At 37.9% G+C, this 25,831-nt stretch overlaps 1 protein-coding gene across 6 annotated transcripts in view; it reads right to left on the bottom strand.

Annotated features, from left to right (window-relative positions):
• gria3a (glutamate receptor, ionotropic, AMPA 3a) overlaps positions 1 to 25,831 on the bottom strand; it is a 267,421-nt gene continuing 241,590 nt past the window's right edge. For 2 of the 6 annotated variants that reach the window (XM_061962200.1, XM_061962198.1), the window contains exons 13-16: positions 21,807 to 22,054; positions 21,164 to 21,278; positions 977 to 1,225; positions 1 to 905 (exon numbers count right to left, since the gene is read on the bottom strand). In XM_061962200.1, coding sequence (XP_061818184.1) covers positions 980 to 1,225; positions 21,164 to 21,278; positions 21,807 to 22,054 — 609 coding nt within the window. In that variant the 3' untranslated portion in view covers positions 1 to 905; positions 977 to 979. Of the gene's footprint in view, positions 906 to 976; positions 1,226 to 6,933; positions 7,049 to 21,163; positions 21,279 to 21,806; positions 22,055 to 25,831 lie in introns of those variants that run through there. The other 4 variants (XM_061962199.1, XR_009815421.1, XM_061962203.1 and 1 more) reach the window with 4 other exon arrangements.

Genomic DNA, 25,831 nt, shown 5'->3' with positions numbered 1-25,831 from the left:
ACAAATATGACATGTTTTTATTACAAAAAAAACAGATTTTATTAAGGAAATGTAGTAAAATCTTTTTGTATGCGACCTTTCCACTACGGTTCACTGTGTCCACGCATGCAGCTTTCATGGTTTGAGGTACACTTTAAGTGATAAAAAAGTACAATTGGACACTTGTGAAAGAAAAGGATGATGAGGTCAGTTTGACAAACAAATGGCTTGTAGCTTTGTACCCTTTTGAAAAGTTTATTTATATAAACGTGTTTGCTTCTGTACTGTAAGCTCATCTGCCTTTAATGCAGCCCTTACAATAAAAAAGCCAAAAAGTTTCAATTGACTGCTGCGAACTGTACATTTGAAAGTGTACAAAGAGAAAACCAAAAGCCAAGTTAACATAATAAAAAGCATTCGAAGAGGGGCTTTTTAAATGTCTCTAAATACAAAATGGCACAAAGTGATTCAAACTGGCATGAATCACTCTTTAAAAAAAAATTAAATAAAAAAAATGGGGTTTTGAAAGAAAAAAAGCTTAATTGATGTCCTAAATATAACGACACTGAAAAGTCTCCTAGTAAAACAAGAAACCGACGTCACCAAATATAACATTTATACAACTTCAGATTTCACCACAAAAAAATGTTTCCAATCAGTCCTTGGAGATGTTTTTTTTTCCTTTCAAAATGGCGGCTTGTGGTCGCTCTGAAGATCCCGACATGTTTCTACGTGAACGCTGACCGCTCCGTAAGGCACTACGAGAGGAAGCGGAACCTCGACAGTCCTGTGTTACTGTGACCTTGCTCGCAAGAAGCGCTGCCCAGGAGTGTGGGGTCAAAGGGTCAGGGGTCACACACACACACACACACACACACACTGCAGTCCTTCTCATCCCGCAGGGAATTTAACACCTTTTCAATTGTCTGCACAAAAAATAAAAACAGATGCGTTAATTTTTGATTTCCACATAAAAAGAAGAAATGAAAAACCGTACCCTTTAGATTTTGACGCTCTCCGTCCCGTACACATTGTAGCCTTCACGATACGTGGCAAAATTCTGGCAATTTACAGGAGGGGCCGGCTTAAAATTCTGGGCATTTTTTGCCAGTTTGAGTTTTTTGGTCTCTTGCCGAGACTTGTAGCAGAACTCAATGAGCGCCACGGTCATAGCCAGGCCCAGCCCCCCCACCAGAATATAGAAGACCCCTGCCACGTTGCTCAGGCTTAGTGCACTTGTCTTGTCCTGGGGGAGGTAAAGACCACCGTTAAGACTTTTTTTTTTTTCACAGCTGCACAAAGAAAAAGTCTGTCCTGTCCTGCAGGGCTAAACTGCCTAAAGAAACTAAAAGTGGAACAAAGTGAAGTGGTCTACTTTCTGTTTCTGCGTAAGAACTGGAAGGTGAATGCAGATTCTACGTCTAAAGGCTGCTGCTCTGCGCTAAAAGGAAGGCGGTCGTGGTCGTACAGGTCTACGCGTTACACCCTCATCTCAAACTCACTGCATCTGCACAAGCACGAACCATTTTGCTGCTATTAAATGCCAAACAATAATATTGAAAGCAATTTATTACGTGACTTTTTTCAGTTAACGTGAGCTCACTGGCTTATTACTACTTTATTACACTGTTATTACTTTTTATAAATGGACACTATTACTAATACTAGGAATACTCACTCTCATGCTAGTACCCAAAACTATAAACCGTTCTCTTTTATGACACTGAATAGACAACATGGCTAATATGAGATCAAATGGGAGCTCACTGGCTATTACTGCTTTATAACATGCCAATATTACCTGTTTATCATAGAAAGGTCTGCCAGCTAAAGGAGACATAACTTAAGTCCTCTGTATGATAATAAAGATCATTATATGTGAGCTCACTTGTTTATTACTACTTTACTACACTCTCTGAGCTGCCACCTTATCGTAGTCGAGGAGTTCGCGTGTCCCACTGATCCGAGGAGCTATGTTGTCTTGGAGTTTCAATGCCCCCTGGTAGGGTCTCCCAAGGCAAACATGTCATAGGTGAAAGACCAGGCAAAAAAAAGACAAGAATCCAGATTCCCCACGCCCGGGAGCTCCCCTCTGCAGCCAGGCCCACAGGTCAGGCTTAACGGTGAGCGCCTGGTGGTCTCCATGGGGCCCGGCCGAGCACAGCCCAGTCCCCCCTCCAATGGTCTTCCCACCCATAGGAGGGGGCATAGAAGTTGGGTGCAGTGTGAGCTGGGCAGCAGCCGAAAACAGGGCCCTTGGCGGTCCGATCCTCGACTACAGTAGCTAGCTCTTGGGACATAGAACGTCATCTCGATGGGGGTGAAGGAGCCTGAGCTAGTGCACGAGGTGGAGAAGCTCTGACTCGATCTAGTCAGACTCACTTTGACGCAAAGCATGGGCTCTGGAACCAGTCCTCTCGAGAGGAGCTGGACTCTCTTCCACTCTGGTGTTGCAAGCAGTGAGAGGCGACGGTCTGGGGTGGCAATTCTTGTTGCTCAAAGCCTGCACATTGGAGTTTAACACAGTAGACAAGAGGGTAGCGTCCCTCCGCCTTCGGGTGGGGGGACGGGTCCTGACTGTTGTTTGCGCTTATGCACCAAACAGCAGCTTAGAGTCACCGCCCTTTTTTGGATTCCCACCAGGGAGTACTAGAGAGTGCTTCCCCAAGTGATTCCCTTTTTCTGCTGGGGGACTTCAACGCTCACATTGGCAGCGACAGTGAAACCTGGAGAGGCGTAATTGTAAGAAAATGCCGCCCTGATCGGAACCAAAGTGGTGTTTTGTTATTGGACTTTTGTACTCGTCACAGATTATCCATAACGAACACCATGTTCAAATATAAGGGTGTCCATATGTGCACTTGGCACCAGGACACCCTGGGCCGCAGTTCGATGATTGACTTTGTAGTTGTGTCATCGGATTTGCGGTCTCATGTTTTGGACACTCTAATGAAGAGAGAGGCGGAGCTTTCAACTGGTCACCCCTTAGTGATGAGTTGCCTCCGAGGGTAATAGAAGATGCCGGTCAGACCTGGCAGGCCCAAACACATTGTGAGGGTCTGTTGGAAACGTCTGGCAGAGTCTCCCGTCAGAGAGAGTTTCAATATCATGTCCTTTTGGCTCATGGGACCACGGAGGCAGCGGATAAGTACCGACAGGCCAAGCGGCGCGCAGCTTTGGAGGTCGCAGTGACAAAAACTCGGACAAGAGAGGAATTTGGGGAAATAATGGAAAATTAATTCCGGGCGACTTCGAAGGGAATTTGTACCACCATTCGCGGGTTCAGGAGGGAGAAGCAGTCCACTGTCAACACCGTGTATGGTGAAGATGGTGTGCTGCTGACCTCGACTTGTGATGATTTGGATCGGTGGAGGGAATACTTTAAAGACCTCTTCAATGTCACCTACACGTCTTCCTATGAGGTAGCAGTGCTTGGGGAATCTGTGGTGGACTCTTTTATTTCCGTAGCCGAGGTAGGTAAAAAGCTCCTCGGTAGCAGGACCCCGGGGGTGGATGAGACCCGTTCAGAGTTCCTTATAGCTCTGGATGCTGTGGGGCTGTCTTGGTTGACAAGACTCTGCAACATTGTGTGGACATCGGGTGCGGTGACTCTAGATTGGCAGCCCAGTGTGGCGGTTCCTTTATTGAAAAAGAGGAACTAGAGGGTGTGTTCCAACCTTCGTGGAATCACACTCCTCAGCCTTCCCGGTAAGGTATATTCAGGTGTACTAGGGAGGTTGTCACGCCAGATAGTCGAACCTCGGATTCAAGAGGAGCAGTGTGGTTTTTGTCCTGGTTGTGGAACTGTGGACCAGTTTTTTACACTATGCAGGGTCTTTGAGGGTACATGGGGGGTTTCCCAACCAGTCTACATGTGCTTTGTGGACTTAGAGAAGGCATTCGACTATGTCCCTCTGTAAGTCCTGTGAGGAGTGCTCAGAGAGTATGAGGGAATCGGACCACCTGATTATAGTGGTCCACTCCCTGTATGATCAGTGTCAGAGCTTGGTCACATTGCCGGCAGTAAGTCGGACCCATTTCCAGTGAGGGTACGACTCCGCCAGGGCTGCCCTTTGTCATCGATTATGTTATTATATGTTATTATGTTATTATGGCCAGAATTTCTAGATGCAGTCAGGGCATTGAAGGGATCTGGTTTGGTGGCTGCAGGATTAGGTCTCTGCTTTTTGCAGATGATGTGGTCCTGATGGCTTCATCTGGCCAGGATCTTAAAGTCTCACTGGGTTGATTCGCAGCCGAGTGTGAAGCGACTGGGATGAGAATTAGCATCTCCGAGTCCGAGTCCATGGTTTTTGCCCAGACAAGGGTGGAGTCCCATCTCTGGGTTGGGGAGGAGATCCTGTCCAAAGTGGAGTAGTTCAAGTACCTTGGATTCTTGTTCACGAGTGAGAGAAGAGTGGATCGTGAGATTGAAAGGCGGATCAGTGCGGCGTCTGCAGTGATGCAGACGCTGTATCGATCAGTTGTGGTGAAGAAGGAGCTGAGCCGGAAGGCAAAGTTCTCAATTTACCGGTCGATCTACGTTCCCATCCTCACCTTTGATCTTGACATTTGGGTTATGACCGAAAGGACAAGATCACGGGTACAAGCGGCCAAAATGAGTTTTCTCGTTGGGTGGCGGGGCTTTCCCTTAGAGATAGGGTGAGAAGCTCTGAGGAGCTCAAAGTAAAGTCGCTGCTCCTGCACATCGAGAGGAGCCAATGAGGTGGTTTGGGCATCTGGTCAGGATGCCCCCCGGATGCCTCCATGTTTCGACCGGTAGAAACCACGGGGAAGATCCAGGACACGTTGGGCAGACTGTGTCTCCCAGCTGGCCTGGGAACGCCTCGGGATCCCCCGGGAGGAGCTGGACGAAGTGGCTGGGGAGAGGGAAGTCTGGGCTTCTCTGCTTAGTCTGCTGCCCCCGCGACCCGACCTCGGTATGGGGAAGAAGATGATAGATACTTTATTACATGTTATTATTGTTCTCTGTTGATATGATTATTAATCTGTGATAGTATTTAACATGCTAAACAAAAATGTTAGCTCAGTGGCTTATTACTACTTTAGTACATTGCTACAGTATTACTAGCTTGTTAGTTTTATTTTTGTATTACAAGCGTTTTTTATATAATATTTGTCTTGGTAGGAGTTAAGACTACCAGCAATTATTCAACATGCTAAACAAAATTTAAGCTTACTGTCTTATTACTACAGTAATTTATTACATTGCTATTACTAGCTTTGTTGGCATTTCTCCAATTGAGATTGTCAGGAGAATGTTATCTTACTGTCTTATTTCTACTTTATTACATTGCTCTTACTAGCATGTTAGCTTTGTGACGAGAATGTCCCGATGGGGTTAGCGTAGCAATCTTCGTACTACTTTATTACAATGTTATTACAATGCTAGTAAGCTGTTTTTTTATATAATAAAATGATGTAGCTTAGTAACTCATATTGAATCCTATTAATGCTTCACCGTGTTAAACAAAATGTTTGATTGCTGTCTTATTACTGCTTTATCACATCACTATTACTAACTTGGTATATTAGTTTTTTACATGACAATGTTCAGACAATGTTAGCTCACTGGCTTAATACTACTTCATTACATTGTTATTGCACACTTTTAGTTTAAAAAAACAAACAAACAAAAAATAAAATAAAATAAAATAAAAAATATATATTTTTTTTGTATTACAATTTTATATGTCCTTATTACTACTCTGATGCATTACTACCGAGCTTGTTAGTGTTTATTTATTTTTTTTAATTTTTTTTTTACATTATAATTAGGGTGATTCTTTCAGCACTTAAGGATTTGATCCTATTCCTGCGGTGACGATTCGATTCAGAATCGATTCTAGATTTAAACCGTTTCTTGCAATGTGTTATTTGGTATAATAATTACAGTGTAATGGAACCTTTTCAAAACAGGTTACAAGGTAGAAAATATCTTACTGATTCCATGGATATGGCCCAATATATATAAAAAAAAAATTCTGAAAAATGTAATAGATTTTTTAAAATTATGAATCAATTCAGAATCAGGATGAATAAGAATCACTCTTCGGATGTGAATCAATATTTTTGTGCTCCCCTAATGTGAATGTCAGCTTAATGTTTTATTACTACTTTATTACTTTGTTATTACTACAATAGGGAAGGGATGCAAGGCCTCATTTCTGAGTGAATGTACTGTGGATGCAGTCTGCTGAAAACAATGGAAACCGCCACACTACACAGCAACTGGCATTGTGGTCCAAGTTGGAATAGTCAGAAACCATTTTGAAATATTCAAGGTTTGACTAACGTGGCTTGTCCAATTTGTCACGTTTCATGTGTCAGGTAAACTGCGACGAATGGGGTCCCATTAATCACTTTGCTACTCCACCTTGTGAGCATTTCTGTACTGTACTTGAGACTGTCTTGCTTGTAGGAGTCATGACAATTAATGTTATTACATTGTTATTACTGTTTCCAACCTGTGCACCATTTAAAAAGGGTGACTTATTTCTACTTCATAACATTGTTATAAGCATTGTTGTGGCTGTTTCTCACAGTACTGAGCTGCTATGCCTTGTACATGACTATTATACACCACTTACAGGTCAAAGTGGTGTTTACAAGTCGGCGGTTGAGAAACAGGCAGGTGGAATTTGATGGCAGATGAATAAAAAGACCAATAAATTCCGTTTCAATAGCAGCTTGGATGATTAAATAGCAGCAGGATGGTTTGGATTCAGACGTTGATGGCATGAAGTTAAAAGGCTGTGTGAGAGCATGCTGTCAGTTCATATAACAAATACATCAAATTGCTCTACATGCATCATTCAGTAGCTATGTGTCAGGTGTTATGCCAGAGATGTGTATGAACAATTAGGTCAAAATGCATTGTTGTTGTTTTTTTTTTTCAGCAGTATCAGCATAAAAAGACCTGCAGCGACTGACCTTACTTCCCGAGTCCTTGGTTCCACATTCACCTTTATCGTACCACCATTTGTTTTTCAGCTTGTCTAAGATGCCTTGTTCACTGAGTTTCAATACTGCAAGGTTTACAGGAGTTCTTCACGTGGGAAATAACATAAATAACATTGGATTATGTTATTTTATGTTATTGGACTTTTCAACGACTTAATACAAAGCGATAGCAAGTCGGGTGCTGGCCAAGACATGACAGATAGCAAGCAAAGACTAGATCAAGAACGTCACAATATGTCATGGTTCCATCCTACAATGTGTACCCTAGCGTGCCAGACCCCACCTGTATCGCTTTGAGTAATCGGCACCCGCTGAAGGCCACTTTGAAGAAGCTGCTGCATGGCTTCCACGCAATCAAATGCACTTCAAAAGCTCTTTATTGCCGTGGATCCAACAGGAACCCTTTGTTGACTAACAAACACAACAACGCACTGTCGCGCCTGTCCATTAATGTCTCACAGAATCAAAGCCAATTTGGGGGAGCGAAGAAAAGATGGCTTCTTTCCTTTGGACTTTTGCGAGACATCAAGCTCAATTTCCTCGGCTGCCACATTCCCAGACTTATTTCCTTATTTCAGAGCGCTTGCGGCGTTTTCAATCTGGCAGCATCAAATATATTGGAGTCACCAGTGAGACACACAAACACGTCGATCACGTAATGAACTGCACAGAAGGTTTTTTGAAGCAACTTGAAAGGCAAAGTTATGATGATTGTGTAAATCACACAGTTTTAGTAGTACCTCATCTAACAAGTTCATTTTTTTTTTTTTAGGATGAGAGCTGTCTCTCGGTTTGTCGGTTTAAGTCGCAAGCAAACATGTGAGTACCAAGCATCCCTGCCATTAGTTGGTGTAGCAAATGAAATCCGCCCCAAACATCTGCTGTTAAAGATATGGACATCACTTGTTTTATCCAACCAGGGGAAGGAAGAAATGAGTGTGAGGGACAGTGCTATGAAGAAGAAGTGGATCATATTCATTGAATTAAAGAAAGAAATCATGAAAAACACGACTGTGTGCAGTCGACTTGGTTGAGTAGTTTGAGTGTATCACTGCAAGTATGCACCGTACTGAAGCAGAATACCGCCAACCAAGAATGTTAAGATAATATCCAAATGGCGCACATTTATCCATGAAAATATGGAAAAGCTGCTGATGGTGTGTTTGACAGAGAAGCAGCTGGAAGGAGATACCGTAGAAATCCACTCTACATGCAGTACATTATTATGACACTAGTTCATTGACGTGCAGTAGAACCTCGATTTACGAACACCTCTATCTGCAAACTTTTTGGTTCACAAACTTTTCCATCGGGCCAAATATGCATCTGTGTACGAACCCTGCATTCAGCCATTTTGTGCTTGCTATATTAAAGAGATTGATGAAGCCGGCTTCGTACCACATCAGGTTCGTAGTTGTGATGAGAAGGACCTTTAATGGAAAATATGCCAAAGTAGACCTATTTCACAGCGGGGTAGAAGACCACCTCTCGTTCAGCGGTGGCTCTTCCAAGAGAGCACACACACACGGCCCCTCCTCTGGCTTTCTCCCCCATGTCTGTCTGCTCCTTTCTCTCGTCTCATGAGGAACAACTCAGGAGACGACCTTTGCTGATGTTAATGTAGTGTAAGTGGATTTAACTTATGAAAATGTTTATTACTCTAGCAATATGGTTGAGAAAGTTAAGGATTGTTGTGATTTCTGATAGTTTGTTAGGGAACCAAAGGGACTGCTGTGTGTATGCGGGTGTTGGCAGAGCAGTGCATACAGAGAGGTCATCTTGTCCTTGTTGTTTTAGATTGCTAATAAAGAGATAGTTCCTCCATCAGCTCCTTGTTATGTTTGTTTGATATACAGTACAATATATCACCTCATATTCTGTTCAAAGTGTACAAACCCGAACTAAAATAAGGACTTTTGTCAAAGTTGGAACACATCATTCATGCTTATATTGTTTCTTATGAAGACATTTGCTTCATTATACAAAGTTTTTGATTTATGAACCCTGTTCAAGAACCAACTAAGTTCCTAATTCGAGGTTCCATTGTACTGTAGTTGTTCATTCATTGAATTGAATTTCCTCTAGTGAAATAACATTTCACACTCAGTTCTTTGGTACAAATGAAAGCTACTGTCTGATGTATAACATGTAACTCCACATTGCTTATTTTTGTTCTTCACATTTTTTTTTATCACAAACTAAAAACAACACAAATGTGTTATCCTTGTGTTTCAGAAAAAAAAGAAAAAAAACTAAGACATTTAGAAAACATAAAAAATCATAGGGTAAAATCATTTCACAGTCGGTTCATTTGTACAAACGTTCTTACTGTCCAATGAACAACATGAAACCCCACATTGTATTTTTTTTTTTTAAACATTTTTATACATTTATAAATGTGTTTTCTTTGAAACAACTCTAAGAAATAATAATAATAAAAAAAAAAAATAGATAACAAGTTTCAGACAACTAAAATTAATTTCTTGTAGTGCAATATCATTTTACAGTATGAACAAAAGCTACTGTCCAATAAAAAACCTGTACTGTATTTCGCATTTTTTTGTATATATATAGATATTTATATTTTCTTACAAAAACTAATAGCAAAACAACACAAATATGTTTTCTTTGTGTTTCAGATTAAAACAAAAAACTAAAAAAAAAGTCAGATGATTAAATTGAATTACCTTTTGTGCAAAAACTTTTTGTATGAACAAAAGCAAGTTACTGTCCAATGAAAAACAATGTGTTTTCTGAGTGTTTCAGACAAAAATAGTAGTAAAAAACCTCTAAGAAATAAATGTTTAAAAAAACAAACCCAAAACAACACAAATGTGATTTCTTTGAAAAAACTCTAAGAAATTAAATTTAAATAATACATTATATTAATACATAACAATTTTCAGACAACTAAAATTAATTCCCTCTAGTGCACTATATACACTATATATATACATATATATATATACACATATATATACGTATACACATATATATACATATATATATATATATACACACATATACTGTATATATACACATATATATACATACACTATATATATATAATTTTTTTTGAATATATGTATATATTTTTTATATATATATATATATATATATATATATATATATATATATATGTATATATATATATATATATATATTGTCAAAAACAAAACAACAGAAATGCTTTCTAAAAGTAAACGTCACAATTTTCAGGCAACTAAAATTAATTTCCTCTAGTGCAAAAACATTTCACAGTATGAACAAAAGCTATTGTCCAATGACAAAACTGTACTGTAACTCCACATTTTTTTAAATTTATATTTTTACTTAAACAAAAAAACTAAATAACACAAATGTGTTTTCATTGTGTTTCAGATAAAAAGAAAAAAACTAAGAAATGTACATATATATAAAAAAAACAAGATTTTCAGGCAATTAAATTTAATTTCCTTTTGTGCAAAAACATTTCACAGTCTGTTCTTTTGTATGAACGATAGCTACTGTCCTATGAAAAACCTAAAACTCCACATTAGTTTTTAATGTTTTTATTTATTTTTTTATCAGAATCAGAATCAAAAATACTTTATTAATCCCCGAGGGGAAATTAAGATAATAATGTTCAACTATTATTATCAAAAAACAAATTCTTTGTGCTTCAGATAAAAGGAATATATTTTACAAAATATAATTTTTTATGTTTGGTCATAATTTTCAGACAATTAAATTTAATTTCCTGTAGTTCAAATTAATTTTACAGTCTGTTCTTTTGTACGAACTAAAGCTACTTTCCAATGAAAAACCTGTAAGTCCACATATATTTAAAAAAAAAAATGTTGTTATCTTTGTGTTTTATATTTAAAAATAAATAAAAATAAAAATTGCATATTGTGCAAAAAACATTTTGTATGAATGAAAGCAAGCTACTGTCCAATGATAAACGTTTAACTCCACATTATGCATTTATGTTTTTACATTTTCATCAGAAACACCAACACAAAACGTTTTTTGTGTTTCAGATAAAAATAAAAAAACCCTCTAAGAAATACATTTGTTAAAAAAAAGTGTAATAATGTATAGACAATTAAATTTGAATTTCCTCTAGCTGAGATAGGCTCCAGCACCCCCCGCGACCCCAAAAGGGACAAGCGGTAGAAAATGGATGGATGGACAAAACATTTGTCAGTTCTTTTGTATGAATGAAAGCAATTGAATCTATTACAACATTAATCATAATGACCAAATTGTGTCAAAACAATGTATTAAATTGCTGGATTATGACCTGTTTATTGACTGAAAATACTGAATAATTTATATATTTCTTCCAAAAATGTGTCAGGGATGTGTTTGTTTATTATTTGTTACATTGCTCACCCTTTCACTTGTGCTACAGCCCAATCATCATAACTTTACCCTTCAGTTTGTCTGCCAGGCTGCAATGTAACGCTTGAGAATATTGAGAGACGACACAAAGCAACACAAGAGGTGACGAATGCAACATGACAATCCTGACTAAGGACATGAAACACGGCAATATATTTGATATATTTCCAGAAATATCAGCTGTTTTGACGCAGTGAAAGTGTGAGAGGTTGCTGCACACAACACAACACAACACACACAGTATTTCCACCTGACTGTGGGTCACCCACAAGTGCACGTCTGGAAGTGAAACAAGGACAGAGAAATGTGGCAGTCACGTGACGCTCGTCTGCTGAGGAACTGAAGCAAACTGTGGGCGAGAGCAGAGAATGTGAGGGAGTATCAATGTCACGCTCACTCAGGGAGGGGAGGATGACAACCAAGTTAAGCCTGCTCTCCAACATGATGCTGCTGTGTGTGTGACTGTTGTTGTGTGACTTTTGTTGTTTGACTGTTGTGTGACTATTCTTGTGTGACTACTGTTTTGTGACTACTGTTGTGTGACTACTGTTGTTGTGTGACTGTTGTGTAACTATTGTTATGTGACTGTTGTTTTGTGACGGTTGTCGTGTGACTATTGTTTTGTGACTATTGTTGTGTGACTGTTTTTGTGTGACTATTGTTGTGTGACTGTTGTTGTGTGACTACTGCTGTGTGACTGTTGTTGTGTGACTATTGTTATGTGATTATTGTTTTGTGACTGTTATGTGACTATTGTTTTGTGACTGTTGTCGTGTGACTATTGTTTTGTAACTATTATTTTGTGACTGTTGTTGTGCGACTATTGTTGTGTGACTATTGTTATGTGATTATTATTTTGTGACTGTTATGTGACAATTGTTTTGTGACTGTTGTCGTGTGACTATTGTTTTGTAACTATTATTTTGTGACTGTTGTGCGACTATTGTTGTGTGACTATTGTTATGTGATTATTATTTTGTGACTGTTATGTGACTATTGTTTTGTGACTGTTGTCGTGTGACTATTGTTGTGTGACTATTGTTATGTGATTGTTTTGTGACTGTTGTGTGACTGTTGTGTGACTATTGTTTTGAAACTATTATTTTTGTGACTGTTGTTGTGCGACTATTGTTGTGTGACTGTTGTTGTGCGACTATTGTTGTGACTATTGTTATGTGATTATTGTTTTGTGACTGTTATGTGACTATTGTTTTGTGACTGTTGTCATGTGACTATTGTTTTGTAACTATTATTTTGTGACTGTTGTTGTGCGACTAGTGTTGTGTGACTATTGTTATGTGATTATTGTTTTGTGACTGTTATGTGACTATTGTTTTGTGACTGTTGTTGTGTGACTATTGTTTTGTAACTATTATTTTGTGACTGTTGTGCGACTATTGTTGTGTGACTGTTGTTGTGTGACTATTGTTTCAGACTGTTATGTGACTACTGTTGTGTGACTGTTGTTGTGTGACTGTCATGTGACTGCTGTTGTGTGACTATTGTAGTGTGACTGTTGTCGTGTGCCTCCGGTCGTGTGACTACTGTCGTGTGACTGTTGTTATGTGACTGTTGTTTTGTGACTATTGTTGTGTGACTATCGGTGCTCGCCATCAGGGGCCTCATTTGTGAAAAAAACACAAACATGGTGACTGGCATGTTCCCACAATAAAAAGATCACAGACTGGAAAGACAATACTGTGCAGCAGTCGTATCATTAGATGTGTTGTTTTAGAATATAAGATGACCCTGAATACAAGATGACTGATTATAATATTTGTGGCAGGCTGCAACAACTATTTGATTAAATCGATTAAAATCATCGATTTAGTCATCGATTCAAATTATCGATTTAGTCATCGATTCATTGGATCTATGCTATGCGCATGCGCAGAGGCAATTTTTAATTTCTATTTTTTAATAAACCTTTATTTATAAACTGCAACATGTACAAACAGCTGAGAAACAATAATCAAAATAAGTATGGTGCCAGTATGCTGTTTTTTTTCCAATAAAATACTGGAAAGGATAGAAATGTAATTCGTCTCTTTTATCCTATTATTAATCGATTAATCGAAGTAATAATCGACAGATTAAGCGATTATCAAAGTAATCGTTAGTTGCAGCCCTAGTCATGTTAAATCCTAGTAATAAATATTGTGATTGTTGGTCCAATCCACCGCATTTTCATTGTCCATTTTCATAACAGAAACTAAAAGCTTAGTTGTTGTGCAGGAAAGCTAAGTGCTTTATTTGTCAAGGATGACCACATTATAACGTCTTTGGTGATATTTGTTAGCGTCAAGAAAATATCCTTAATAGTATTACTAAACTAGATTAATACATCTCTCGTAGGCTCAACAGCCCGTGTCCTGCTGCTAGTGGTCGTTACATCGCTTCTGAACTGGTGAAAGTTAATTCAAGATTGTAAATTATGCATAATAGAAATTTGTAGCAATAAACTGAGAAGTTGGTAAACTTTGACCATCGACAGTGAGAAAGACACAAAATGACGCTTGCGTTGTAGCACATTTTGTTCTTAATTAAAAGCATTCTGAATAATTCTTAATCTAGATGGGAATATAAGAACATCCTATCAGTTGGCACCCCAGTGAGAGCAGATATTGTACAGTAAGTTGTTGTTTTCAAATGTTTGTCTCTTTTATCCTATTATTAATCGATTAATCGAAGTAATAATCGACAGATTAAGCGATTATCAAAGTAATCGTTAGTTGCAGCCCTAGTCATGTTAAGTCCTAGTAATAAATATTGTGATTGTTGGTCCAATCCACCGCATTTTCATTGTCCATTTTCATAACAGAAACTAAAAGCTTAGTTGTTGTGCAGGAAAGCTAAGTGCTTTATTTGTCAAGGATGACCACATTATAACGTCTTTGGTGATATTTGTTAGCGTCAAGAAAATATCCTTAATAGTATTACTAAACTAGATTAATACATCTCTCGTAGGCTCAACAGCCCGTGTCCTGCTGCTAGTGGTCGTTACATCGCTTCTGAACTGGTGAAAGTTAATTCAAGATTGTAAATTATGCATAATAGAAATTTGTAGCAATAAACTGAGAAGTTGGTAAACTTTGACCATCGACAGTGAGAAAGACACAAAATGACGCTTGCGTTGTAGCACATTTTGTTCTTAATTAAAAGCATTCTGAATAATTCTTAATCTAGATGGGAATATAAGAACATCCTATCAGTTGGCACCCCAGTGAGAGCAGATATTGTACAGTAAGTTGTTGTTTTCAAATGTTTGTTTAGCACTTAGCAATACTGCTACATAATGCTACAGTATTTCATGAAAGCTGGATCTGTTTAGCACAGAGCTTCTAAAACTTGTTGCTCATCCTCCTTATATTCAAGCTCAAAATTATACAGTTCAGGTTCAGAATCTGTCCCAAAGTAGTTGTTGTCTCTAACAAGTATGCCGTGAATAGTAGTGTTGTTGTTGTTGAAGGACACTGTGGTTCCCACGTGCACGTCAGGCTCATTATCCCCCAAAATGGCCCAGGAATATTATTTTGAACAATATCTATTTACTCACAAACTTTGTAACTCTTTTGGTGTTATAAATTAGGAATATATGATAATCGCTTCAATATCCCGGCAACTTGTTTTTCCTTTCTACTAGTACTTTAATAAAGCTTTTAGTTAAAATATTTCAGTGTGTGTACAAGTAGCCTCCTTATTATAAAACAAGCTCCGGGCCGCAAATGTCCCCCGAGCCGCACTTTGACATCCATGTGTTACGGCCACCAAAAACTGATCAGCTGTCTAAAACCGGATGAAAAATCCAGAACAATGTTTGGCTTCATGTAATTTTGGGTTTGGCCTGTTTGGACTTGGATGTTAACCAGGACCTTTGCCTTTAACAGCGCACAGCTCTAATATATAATATTATACATAATGAGGCAAATGAAAAACAATGGCACATCAAATGACACATTCATTTTAAGTAGCATAAATCTGCCTCATTCTTATAGGAATAGAACTCTGATGAATGTCATTGTTAACACCTTGATAAAAGAGCCATAAAACAACAAAGCTAGTGAAGACCTTTGCACAGTATATGAATAGTAAACCATTCCACTGAATCAGTGCCATTTGAAATGTAAACTCTAAATGTATTAATGGACGATAAAATTAACTGTGAAATGTGTTTTTTACAAAGCAAAGAGTCCTGCACACTGACCTGATTGCATATTAAAAACACAATTTAAAAGATTATCATAAACTGCCTTTAACACTGTAAAAGTGGTATTTGTTGTTAGAGGTGTATTAGTTTTGTATATTAACTATTTCTATACTATAATTTATTTTGCATATTCATATCATAACTTGTGTAGATTTATGTATTACTCTCTATCAATTATATCAAGTTAATATAATTCTTGATAATTACATGTATTTATTCTGTACATACAGTATATATATATATATATATATATATATATATATATATATATATATATATATATATATATATAAATACTGTATTCAAATAATGCACTTCTGGATTTGATGTTAAACCAAATTTGGTTACCCTGCATTATGTATGTCTGTGTAATGTCAATAAATTGAGTAATAATCCTAATTGGTTGCTTTTCTTCACCTCCTAAAATTTTACTTTATCGTGAAATATCCAAATTTAAATCTGTCAGAAATTGTATTTTTATTTATTTATACATATTTTTTATGCTTATTATAAATACACTTTATTTCTTAAAAGCAAAACACTAATTTTATTTAAAAAAAAAAATCAAAGTATGGTAAAATAAAAAAAGAGTATGTTAAATTTTAACAAAGTTATATTTTACACCTGAGTTGTGTCCCTGGGTTTTCACTCAGTCCTGTTAGCCTAACACATTAACCGTGCTGAAAAATGGGGAACATTATACAGTATACAAGTTGCTTCTTTCACATACTTTGTAGGATATAGTATGCTTCTATTCATGTTGATGTTTATTCAATGATATTTCAACAATGGTAAAATCTCAGCACAGTCCTGTTACCTAAATCATTTTTTGTTATCTGTTATTCAAATACAATTCTTTGTTGAATCGATGTAATGTACTTAGTGTCAAACACGCTTTTAGCATGAATGCTATATTTGATCAATTGGATGTATTTGTAAATTGTATGCTAAAACTCACTCCTATTAATTAAATAGGTCATCTTCAACTTGGGAATCTTGTAGAAAAAACAAATAAAGTTGCCTGAGATTGGTTAATACTAGGGTTAATAATAATAATAATAATAACTGGGATTTATATAGCGCTTTTCTAAGTACCCAAAGTCGCTTTACATGTAGAACCCATCAATCATTCACACATGGTGGTGGTAAGCTACTTTCATAGCCATAGCTGCCCTGGGGTAGATTGACGGAAGCGTGGCTGCAATTTGCGCCAACGGCCCCTCCGACCACCACCTATCATTCATCATTCAATTCACTGGTGTGAGTGGCACCGGGGGCAAAGGGTGAAGTGTCCCGCCCAAGGACACAACGGCAGCGATTTTGGTAAGAGGCGGGGAGCGAACCTGCAACCCTCAGGTTTCTGGCACGGTTGCTCTACCCACTACGCCATGCCAGGGTTGTCATAATAGTTCAAAAAATTGGAATTGGGATTAATCATGATTAATCACAGGTGATCATTTGCTTGCAAAATAAACATTTCTAAATAAAAATACCTCAATATTCATACACAAATGCAATTTTATAGTCAGAATGTCACCAGGAACATTTTTAAAGGTTTTAGTTGAATGCATGTCATTTATTTGCACACACACTTGGTAACAGTTTTATCTAAAGGTTATTGTTGTGGGGTGAGTTTTTCCTTGCCCTTATGTGGGCTCTGTACCGAGGATGTCGTTGTGGCTTGTGCAGCCCTTTGAGACACTTGTGATTTAGGGCTATATAAATAAACATTGATTGATTGATTGATTGATATTCATGGTGTATTTTGGAGTGCAATTTGCCAGCGAACACACTAGTTGGAGTCCCCTCACTCATTTTTGTACTGACGTATGCATTGATGTGATCACTAAACGTACAGTGGTTAAGCCCTAAAATAGATTGTATGGTGAAAATAATTTGCATAATTAAAAAAAGTGTGTAAATTATTAATGCCATCATCACATAAGTTAACTTGTTAGTTTTGCCAGCCGTAGCTAATACACATTTTGATTAGTTTAATGTGTCTTTTTTTCCACATGTGACTGTTACTAAACATTTATTACAATTATTTGATCAAAACGTCAATAGTACACACTGGGTACTACTATATCTACTATTCTTTCAAATTCTTAGTTTTTTTTGTAAAGATTAACAAAAAAGTTATTTTGAGAAAGTAAAAATATTGGCATAATCACTCTCGTATCAATCAAATATTGATGCTACCCCTGGTATCGACGACACCAATTTATGGATGGATGCACCCTCCTCTTACGTGTAGTGTACTGACTGTGACAATGCTGACACACCAACAGTTGTTATATTATCTTCTCTCTAGACTCTTATTTATCTACCTGTTCAATTCATGTTAATATCTGCTTACTTTCCATCCGCACCAGGGTTTCTCAAACTGTAGTACGTGTGCCACGAGTGGTACGCAGGCTCCATCTAGTGGTACGCCAAATAATGACTTGATTAAAGTACAGTGTTTTACTTTCCTATATTCAAACACAGTTTTACTGTTACAGTGGCCAAAAATATTACATCTACTTGTTAAATAAAACCTCTACTTTGTTTTTAATGAATACTTAGGCTTACTACGCTAATGTAAGTTAATGTTGGTCTTTAAGGTGGTACCAAGTTTTTTCTTAGGTGGTACTTGCTGGTAGAAATTTTGAGAACCACTGATCAAAACGTATTAAAGTTTACTAAGCACCTATTTCTTGATGTTTAAAACTAGCTTAGCAGTTACCTTAGCTAACAGCATGCCTGCTCCTGGCTTGCTCTCGGTTTGTAACATGCTTTTAGCCCCTTCCTCCAGTGATAATGTCACTTGATAGTAATACTTCTGATACTAAGGCCCTAATAATTATTTAGCCTACTGTATTTCCTTGAATTGCTGCTGGGTATATAGTATGCACCTGCCTAGAATTACCGCCGGGTCAAACTCGTTTCGCAAAATAATTAGCGGAAGCTTAGCATTACCGCCAGGTCAGAATTATCGCCGGGTCAAACTCGTTTCGCAAAATATTATTTTTATTAGCGCATGTCTAGAATTACCGCCGGGTCAAACTCGTTTCGCAAAATAATTAGCATATGCCTAGAATTTCCGCCAGGTCAAACTCGTCACGTCAAGAGTGACGTCATAATTTTCAAAATTTAAATATTTTCAATAATTTAAAATCGCATAAAGGGAAGAAGATAAAGGATATATATATATATATATATATATATATATATATATATATATATATATATATGTAGGATTTAAGGTCCAAGCTATTGAATATGCTAAAAAGAACAGTAAGCAGCTATGTTTTATTAATATACCGTAGCTGCGTGTGTCAAATATGAGTCATTAAATGACTCCCGCCGTCTGGTGGTAGAGGGCGCTAGTGATCCTTCTTGCGACTACTCGGCTGCAGAAGAAGTGACAATAAGCAGCAACAGTTAGCGATCGTTTATTTTTTCCTCTCGCTTGCACTTTTAACATGGAGGATTACATATCTAAAATAAAACAGTTTTCTAAACTGGACTTTCAATCGAAGCAGGAGGTAATAATTAAAGGAAGATCTCCATCGAGACAGAGAGACTTTTAAACTGAATAAAGATAAGGAAGACTTCTATAAACAAGTTATCGATGCTTTTGTTCAGAAGGAGCTGCGCATGGACTTCATTTATAAGTAAAGGTAAGATCATAATAATGTTTTTTTTAATTAAATGTGCTTTTCATGATGGTATCCTTACATCACACTCAAATTTATAAGCGCAGGCCTAAATTTACCGCATGTGAGAAGAGGTTTTAAAATAATTAGCGCATGCTTACATTTACCGCATGCCTTTGGTAAGCGCCGGAGTGAGAAGAAGTTTTAAATTAATTACCACCCCGGCGCTAATTCAAGGAAATACGGTAAGCCCCATTTCAGCCACACTAAACCAGCGTTTAAGGTGCCCCTCCTCGGACAAATTTTTACACGGGTAAGTCAGCCGTGTAATTCTTGAATATCCGGCACTTAGCTTTGTATGGACTCATTGATCGTTTACAAAGTGAGTTCGGAGAGGAAGTGACGCCAGAAAGACCTCGCCCACACAGGAAGTGACGTCAGAAAGAACACGCCACAGCCAGCTTCATAATAAAGCTCGGAGATAACCACTGGAAATATGAAGACAAGTCATCTAGACATACCCGTGTTTCTCCTTCTTCTACATGTACAGACGCTTGTGGAAATCACACATGAATACCTTAAGAGAAAGCGATTGCAGCTATTTTGGATACAACACTTCTTAGACGGCAAGAGAACTTTCCAATGTCCAGGTCAGCTGTGATGCTACTTAGCGAAAAACTTTGTCCATTTGTCGAAGGAGAGACAAGGAGAATACGAATCCCGTGGATGTGATAAAAAAGGTAGGGTGTGCTTTGTATTGCCTGGCCGTCGAGGAAAACGACGAATGCATTTGGACTGGCAAAGCAGACTGTATCAGTTATTGTCCGCCATGTATGTCTAGGTCCAGAGTATATACAGTAAAGTCACCAAAAACGAATAGACAATGAAGGTGAAGGCAAAATAGTGAGGAGTGTCCTGACCAGATATCTAGATCCCTAGTTTGATTGTTGTAAAATGTTCTTTATCACATTGTTTACGTGTCTAATAAAGATTTGATTAATTTATGATGGCTCAGGTGTGATTCACTACAATAAGGCCCCACAGCACACTGGATTCCAGTTAATTGAAATACCACAACACTGGATGTTGTTCAGATAAGTTACATTTAAGAACTTGCACATAAAGCTACACTGGAGGTGACTATGACGTGCGCATTTTCCGTGCATGCGTATTAGGTCGCGTTGCGCCGGCGGACGGAGGGGGGTGAGGGATCTTAAATGGTGGCATTGTTGTGTGTCTACACGGATAAGGCTAGGTGTGATTTACCCTGGACAACCTTAACCTCAGTGTAAACGGGGCCTAAGAAATGCGGATCCACCCTGTGTAGGAAGACACATAATTAGCTGCTAGCCACTCGTCAGCCGGGGGTCTAAAAATAAAGACAGTATCAGCAGTACATCTCACAAAAATGGGCTGATACTGATCGGTGGCTGATCGATGGGTACATCCCTGGTATTATCTGATTTAAAATGGCATTTATTTTGACAGAGTTACAACAAACAAGTGGTACTAATTTGGTGGAATGTTGCATGACAAAGAAAGTGTCTCAAATGGGCCCCCAGGTGACATCCTGCAAGGATTCATTGTGTGGAGAAGCAGAGAGAAGGTGCTTGTTTCCTTTCATTAGAATTCTCACGTTTGCCTGTGATGCTTCGTCCCCTCAAGACAACGCTGTTCCCTGTGCACACTGGAGCGTGCTTACCCGCCCAGCTTGGATGTTGAAAAAGCTTAAACCTTAAAAAAAAAAAAAAAGTCCTTCATATTTGGCATGTGGTTATAGAAATCAGGAGAAAAGGGCTTCCTGTCTTCCATAGCCACAGACCAAGCTTGGAATGAATTTTAAAAGGGATACCAGTTGATCACAGCGGCACTATGTTACTATTCATTTATCATTAATATTGAAGGGCGCCAGCCTTGCCGATTACTCAGTTCTAGGACACCCGACTTTGGTGACATGGAGGCTGACCTTAGAGTCACCTCCCCCGCTGCCGCACTCTCCCTTGTCGTACCACCATTTGTTTTTCAATTTGTCCAAGAGGCCTTGCTCATTCAGTTTTAACACTGCCAGGTTAACAGCATTTCTTGAAACGATAAAACATAACTTGTAAGAAAAAGGAACAGGTCCGTGAGAAATCTAATAGTGATAATCATGGCGTTCAGTATCAATGGTTCACAGGGGGAGCACGGAAGGGACAAATTGCTCATCACTTTTGTGGAAAGGTAAGAAGTAAAAAAAAAAAAAAAAATAGTGAGGGAGGTGGCATGGAGGGTCACGTTTAGGTTAGCAAAGAGGACATATCCAGCATGCTGCTCGGCATTCATCACGACAAACGTGGCTCTTTCCACTGGCATGTGCACGCAAGAAGACAACAGCATTAGATTGCAAGTGAAGGCAGCACAGAAACAAGATGGAGGACGTACGTGGCAGATGGGGAGAACAATCAGAGAAAATGAGGAGGAGGAAGCAGACGGACAAAACAGGAGATGATGGCTCAATGTGTCGGTTATTCAAGTCAAGAATTAAGGGGTAAGAAAATGAGAAAAGGTGGCATCAGGGTAGGTGGAATACTACAACAACATGGAGCACATTGTTATATTATCCCACCCACCTTAATGCGGAGCCTTTGGGCGTGGCCACGCCGTAGCCCTTAGAGTCCAGGTTGCCGCCCACTTTCATGGTGTCACACGGCTTCCGCTGCTCTATGTACTCATTCATTGTGGACTCCAGGAGAAAGGCGAACTTGCCCTTCGACTTTCGTACCCGGGAGACCCCGTCGGGTGTTGTCTTGGCAAACACCGACGGTTCCGCCGATTTCATGTATGACCACATTTTCTCATAAACGGCTATTTTGGAGCGCTGTGTTCCAAAGGGGAGAAAGAGAAGAGTTGGAGTTATGCACGTAGAAACACTGGTAATCATAACTTCAACACAATGACATGTCACTGAAAAGCCTACATTTTTACATGCAAATGTACAAAACAAATAACCTGCTACCCATCTCAACAAAAGAGGAGAAATATAACCTTAGAGGAAAATCTAATTTGAAACATTTGTATACACGAACAACACTTAAAACATTCAGCATATCCGTATGCAATGAAATTATAGAATGTATTAAGCAAGGAAAGTACTAATATGATTCAGTTGAAGAAACTGTTCAAACTATAAATGTTCACAAAGTACAAAGAAGAAGAATCCTGAAAAACATCTTAAACCCTTAACAAATTAGATAATCTGATTTATCCCCTAGGTCAGGGGTCGGCAACCCAAAATGTTGAAAGAGCCATATTGGACCAAAAATACGAAAACAAATCTGTCTGGAGCCGCAAAAAATTAAAAGCCATATTACATACAGATAGTGTGTCATGAGATATACATTGAATCAAGAGGACTTAAAGGAAACTAAATGAGCTCAAATATAGCTACAAATGAAGCATAATGATGCAATATGTACATATAGCTAGCCTAAATAGCATGTTAGCATCGATTAGCTTGCAGTCATGCAGTGACCAAATATAAATGATTAGCACTCCACACAAGTCAATAACATCAACAAAACTCACCTTTGTGCATTCACGCACAACGTTAAAAGTTTGGTGGACAAAATGAGACAGAAAAAGAAGTGGCATAAAACACGTCCTAGTAAGTCGGAGAAATGTTCCATATAAACAAACTACGGTGAGTTCAAGGACCGCCAAAATTAGTAGGACAAAACGGCGCTCGCCAAATACTCGAATCAGTGAAGCATGTTTAATATATATAAACAGTGTGATTTCTAACAATTAGGGAGGTTTGTGTCATGTTTGTCCTCCTACAGAAACCATATTAAAACAAAATTATTTTTTTTTTCCCCTCATCTTTTTCCATTTTTCATACATTTTTGAAAAAACTCCAGAGCCACTAGGGCGGCGCTAAAGAGCCGCATGCGGCTCTAGAGCCGCGGGTTGCCGACCCCTGCCCTAGGTGAACCATAGATTATTTAACTATTTATTTATGAGAACTTTAATTATTGTGTATATGTTTATATGTGTATTTTTTATTTGTTTACTTATTGTATATTAATGTATTTATTTACTCATTTATCTATTCATTGTTGTGTTACAAACAGAGAACAAACAAATGTGATAAAACTGCTGTGATTCGAAAAGGCGTAGTTTTAAATAAGCACAGCTTTTTCTTAATTATTTTCAGACATGCTGTAATGAAACAACTGGAAATAATTGTAATGTATGCATTTTCCAAATAAATTGAAAACCAACCAAATCTGCAAAAACGGTAACTTGATTCAATATTTTTTTTACTCATTTGTTGTGGATTATTTTGGTCATCTTTTTTAACCCACAAATTTGCTTATGTTATTTACTGTTACATATATTTTTTACATACACAGTAAATACAAATCCGTAGCTCTTGCAGTAAAAAATTGTCAACTCGGTCACCAGAATGTTACTGTAAAATATTGTGTTTTACAACATATTACAAAAAAAATGGAAAAGCAGTTGTTTCACAGGAAAGAAAATATAATTTTATTGTCAATTTTACAACATATTACTGTAAATAAAAAAACAGTTCCACTGTTTTTTTTTTTTTAATCCGGCAACGAAGTTACCAGTTTTACAGTAATACACCGTAAAAATAATAAAAGTAGATATGACGGTAAAAAAAAGAAGAAAAAAAACAGCAGCTTCGTCGTCAGAATTGTACAGTAAAGAACAGGTGTATATAATTTTTTCAATGTACAGTAATATGCTGTAAAAACCATGTCAATTTTACTGTAAAATATATTGCCATTTTAAAAGTGTACAATTTGAGCCATAATTTTTTACTTTAAAATGATAAGTCGAGTATTTATTATTATTTGAACAAAACACTTGGACAGTATGATAATATGATATTTGTTGCAATACTGGATAATATTCAAGTTTAAAATGTCAGCAATTTTTTCCAGTACATGTACTTTTTTCTGTCAAAATGGAAAGAAAGTGAACTTTATTGACTCATATTTATGCGGCTTTCCCGGGCCACATACAATGATGTAGCGGGCCAGATCTGGCCCCGGGCCTTGAGTTTGACACCTGTGATTCAGAGAGAGTTTGATGTGAGCAGTAAAGCCACACATGATGGTCCATGAAAAATAGTTTTTCAAAAAGTAGGTGCTATATAATTGTTGTGCCACACTTTGAAAAGCTCCGATTCAAAAGTTTGAAAACACCACCGTTAAAATGAACTGGATTGGAAGTTTCTACTTTTACAAACTCTAAAGCTCAGCTTTGATTGCAATCGTCAGAGAAGTATTCATTCAACTAAATGTTTATTGTTGCTTGAATTTGGTCTTTTCCCAGGAGCTCAATAAGGTAACAAAATACACCTTTTGCTATTGTGTACCTGAGGAGGAACCTCAGACAAGCCACGATTCAAAAAGTTGAACAGGTAAGCAACAGTACAAGTCAAAGGCACCTTCCTATCGCTCAAGATCAAATTAGCAGTTCAACGTTAGCTTTTTATCCATATTGCTTCATAGATCATGTTTTTACGCTGCTGTGTTGTGTTTTTGTTGCGTGTGAATATTGAGTACACAACAGTTATCAGTCACCTAATTGAGTCCAGTTAGTTGTTGCCTTGAGGCAGAGTAACAGCGGGCTCTCTGCCAGCAGCCTGAGGTCAGACAATCTGCCAGCACAGTGGAGATAAATGACGGGCCGTGTTTCAACTCGGGATTAAACAGGCGCAAATGACCTCGTCCTTGTCTGCGCCAACCGGCAGGGCACAGCTTGGAGCCACAAGAATCATTTGTTTATGAATTTAATTAGTGAGCCTGTATTAAACGTTTACACTCATGCCGGTTGGATATACAGTAATATATGTATTCTAAAGGTAGTACAGCCAGCGAGTGACATATTAAAGCAATAGGAGGAAAAAGTTGTTGTTCTGGCTTCCCTACAGCTATTGAAATTTACTTAAAAATACTTCTACGCGGAAAAAAGCTCATGAAAAAGTGAACTAAGTGATATTAATTTGCTATTCAATCAATACAATAATTTTGTGCATAAAGGACACAACTTTATATGTCTTATTAGCGTTTTAGTCATTAATCATTGGCTTGGCTGTGAATGTCTGTTGGTTATCAGCCACAAATACATTTAGCGATACCTGTTTGGACTCACTCATAAACATGTTGTAATACAGCCAGAGTATAAAAAGACACAGCAGAAAGGATGAGCAAGTAATCTGACCCCTCTCGATACTTTTGTATAAAGACAAATTGAGTGAAGAGACTTTTGGTGACTCTGACATGAAAGCACATATTGCTCGTCTCAACGAGCAGCGGGTGATGCTGCGAGCCCCTCCCACATTTAAAAGCACCCAGAGGCAACTCCGTCTTGTCCCTTTGACATTGAAAAACAAGCGATGGAAGAACGTTAATTTGCTGTACCAAACATATTTTGGTCTATTTTTTCACGTTTTTACTCACATTTTGCAAATGGCCAATCATAAATATTGATGTTAAATAAACTGGCGACATTTACTCCGTTATATTTACTTAAGTAACTTTTTAGTAGTTTTAATGCAACATACTTTTTCTTTTACTTGATTTTTTTTTTGTTAAGAAGAAACACTTCTTTTCCTCTGTTA

Source organism: Nerophis lumbriciformis, linkage group LG09, assembly GCF_033978685.3.
Source record: "Nerophis lumbriciformis linkage group LG09, RoL_Nlum_v2.1, whole genome shotgun sequence".
NCBI classification, from domain to species: domain Eukaryota; kingdom Metazoa; phylum Chordata; class Actinopteri; order Syngnathiformes; family Syngnathidae; genus Nerophis; species Nerophis lumbriciformis.
Note: the sequence above shows the minus strand (reverse complement) of the source record. Positions and strands in the feature narration are given on the sequence as shown.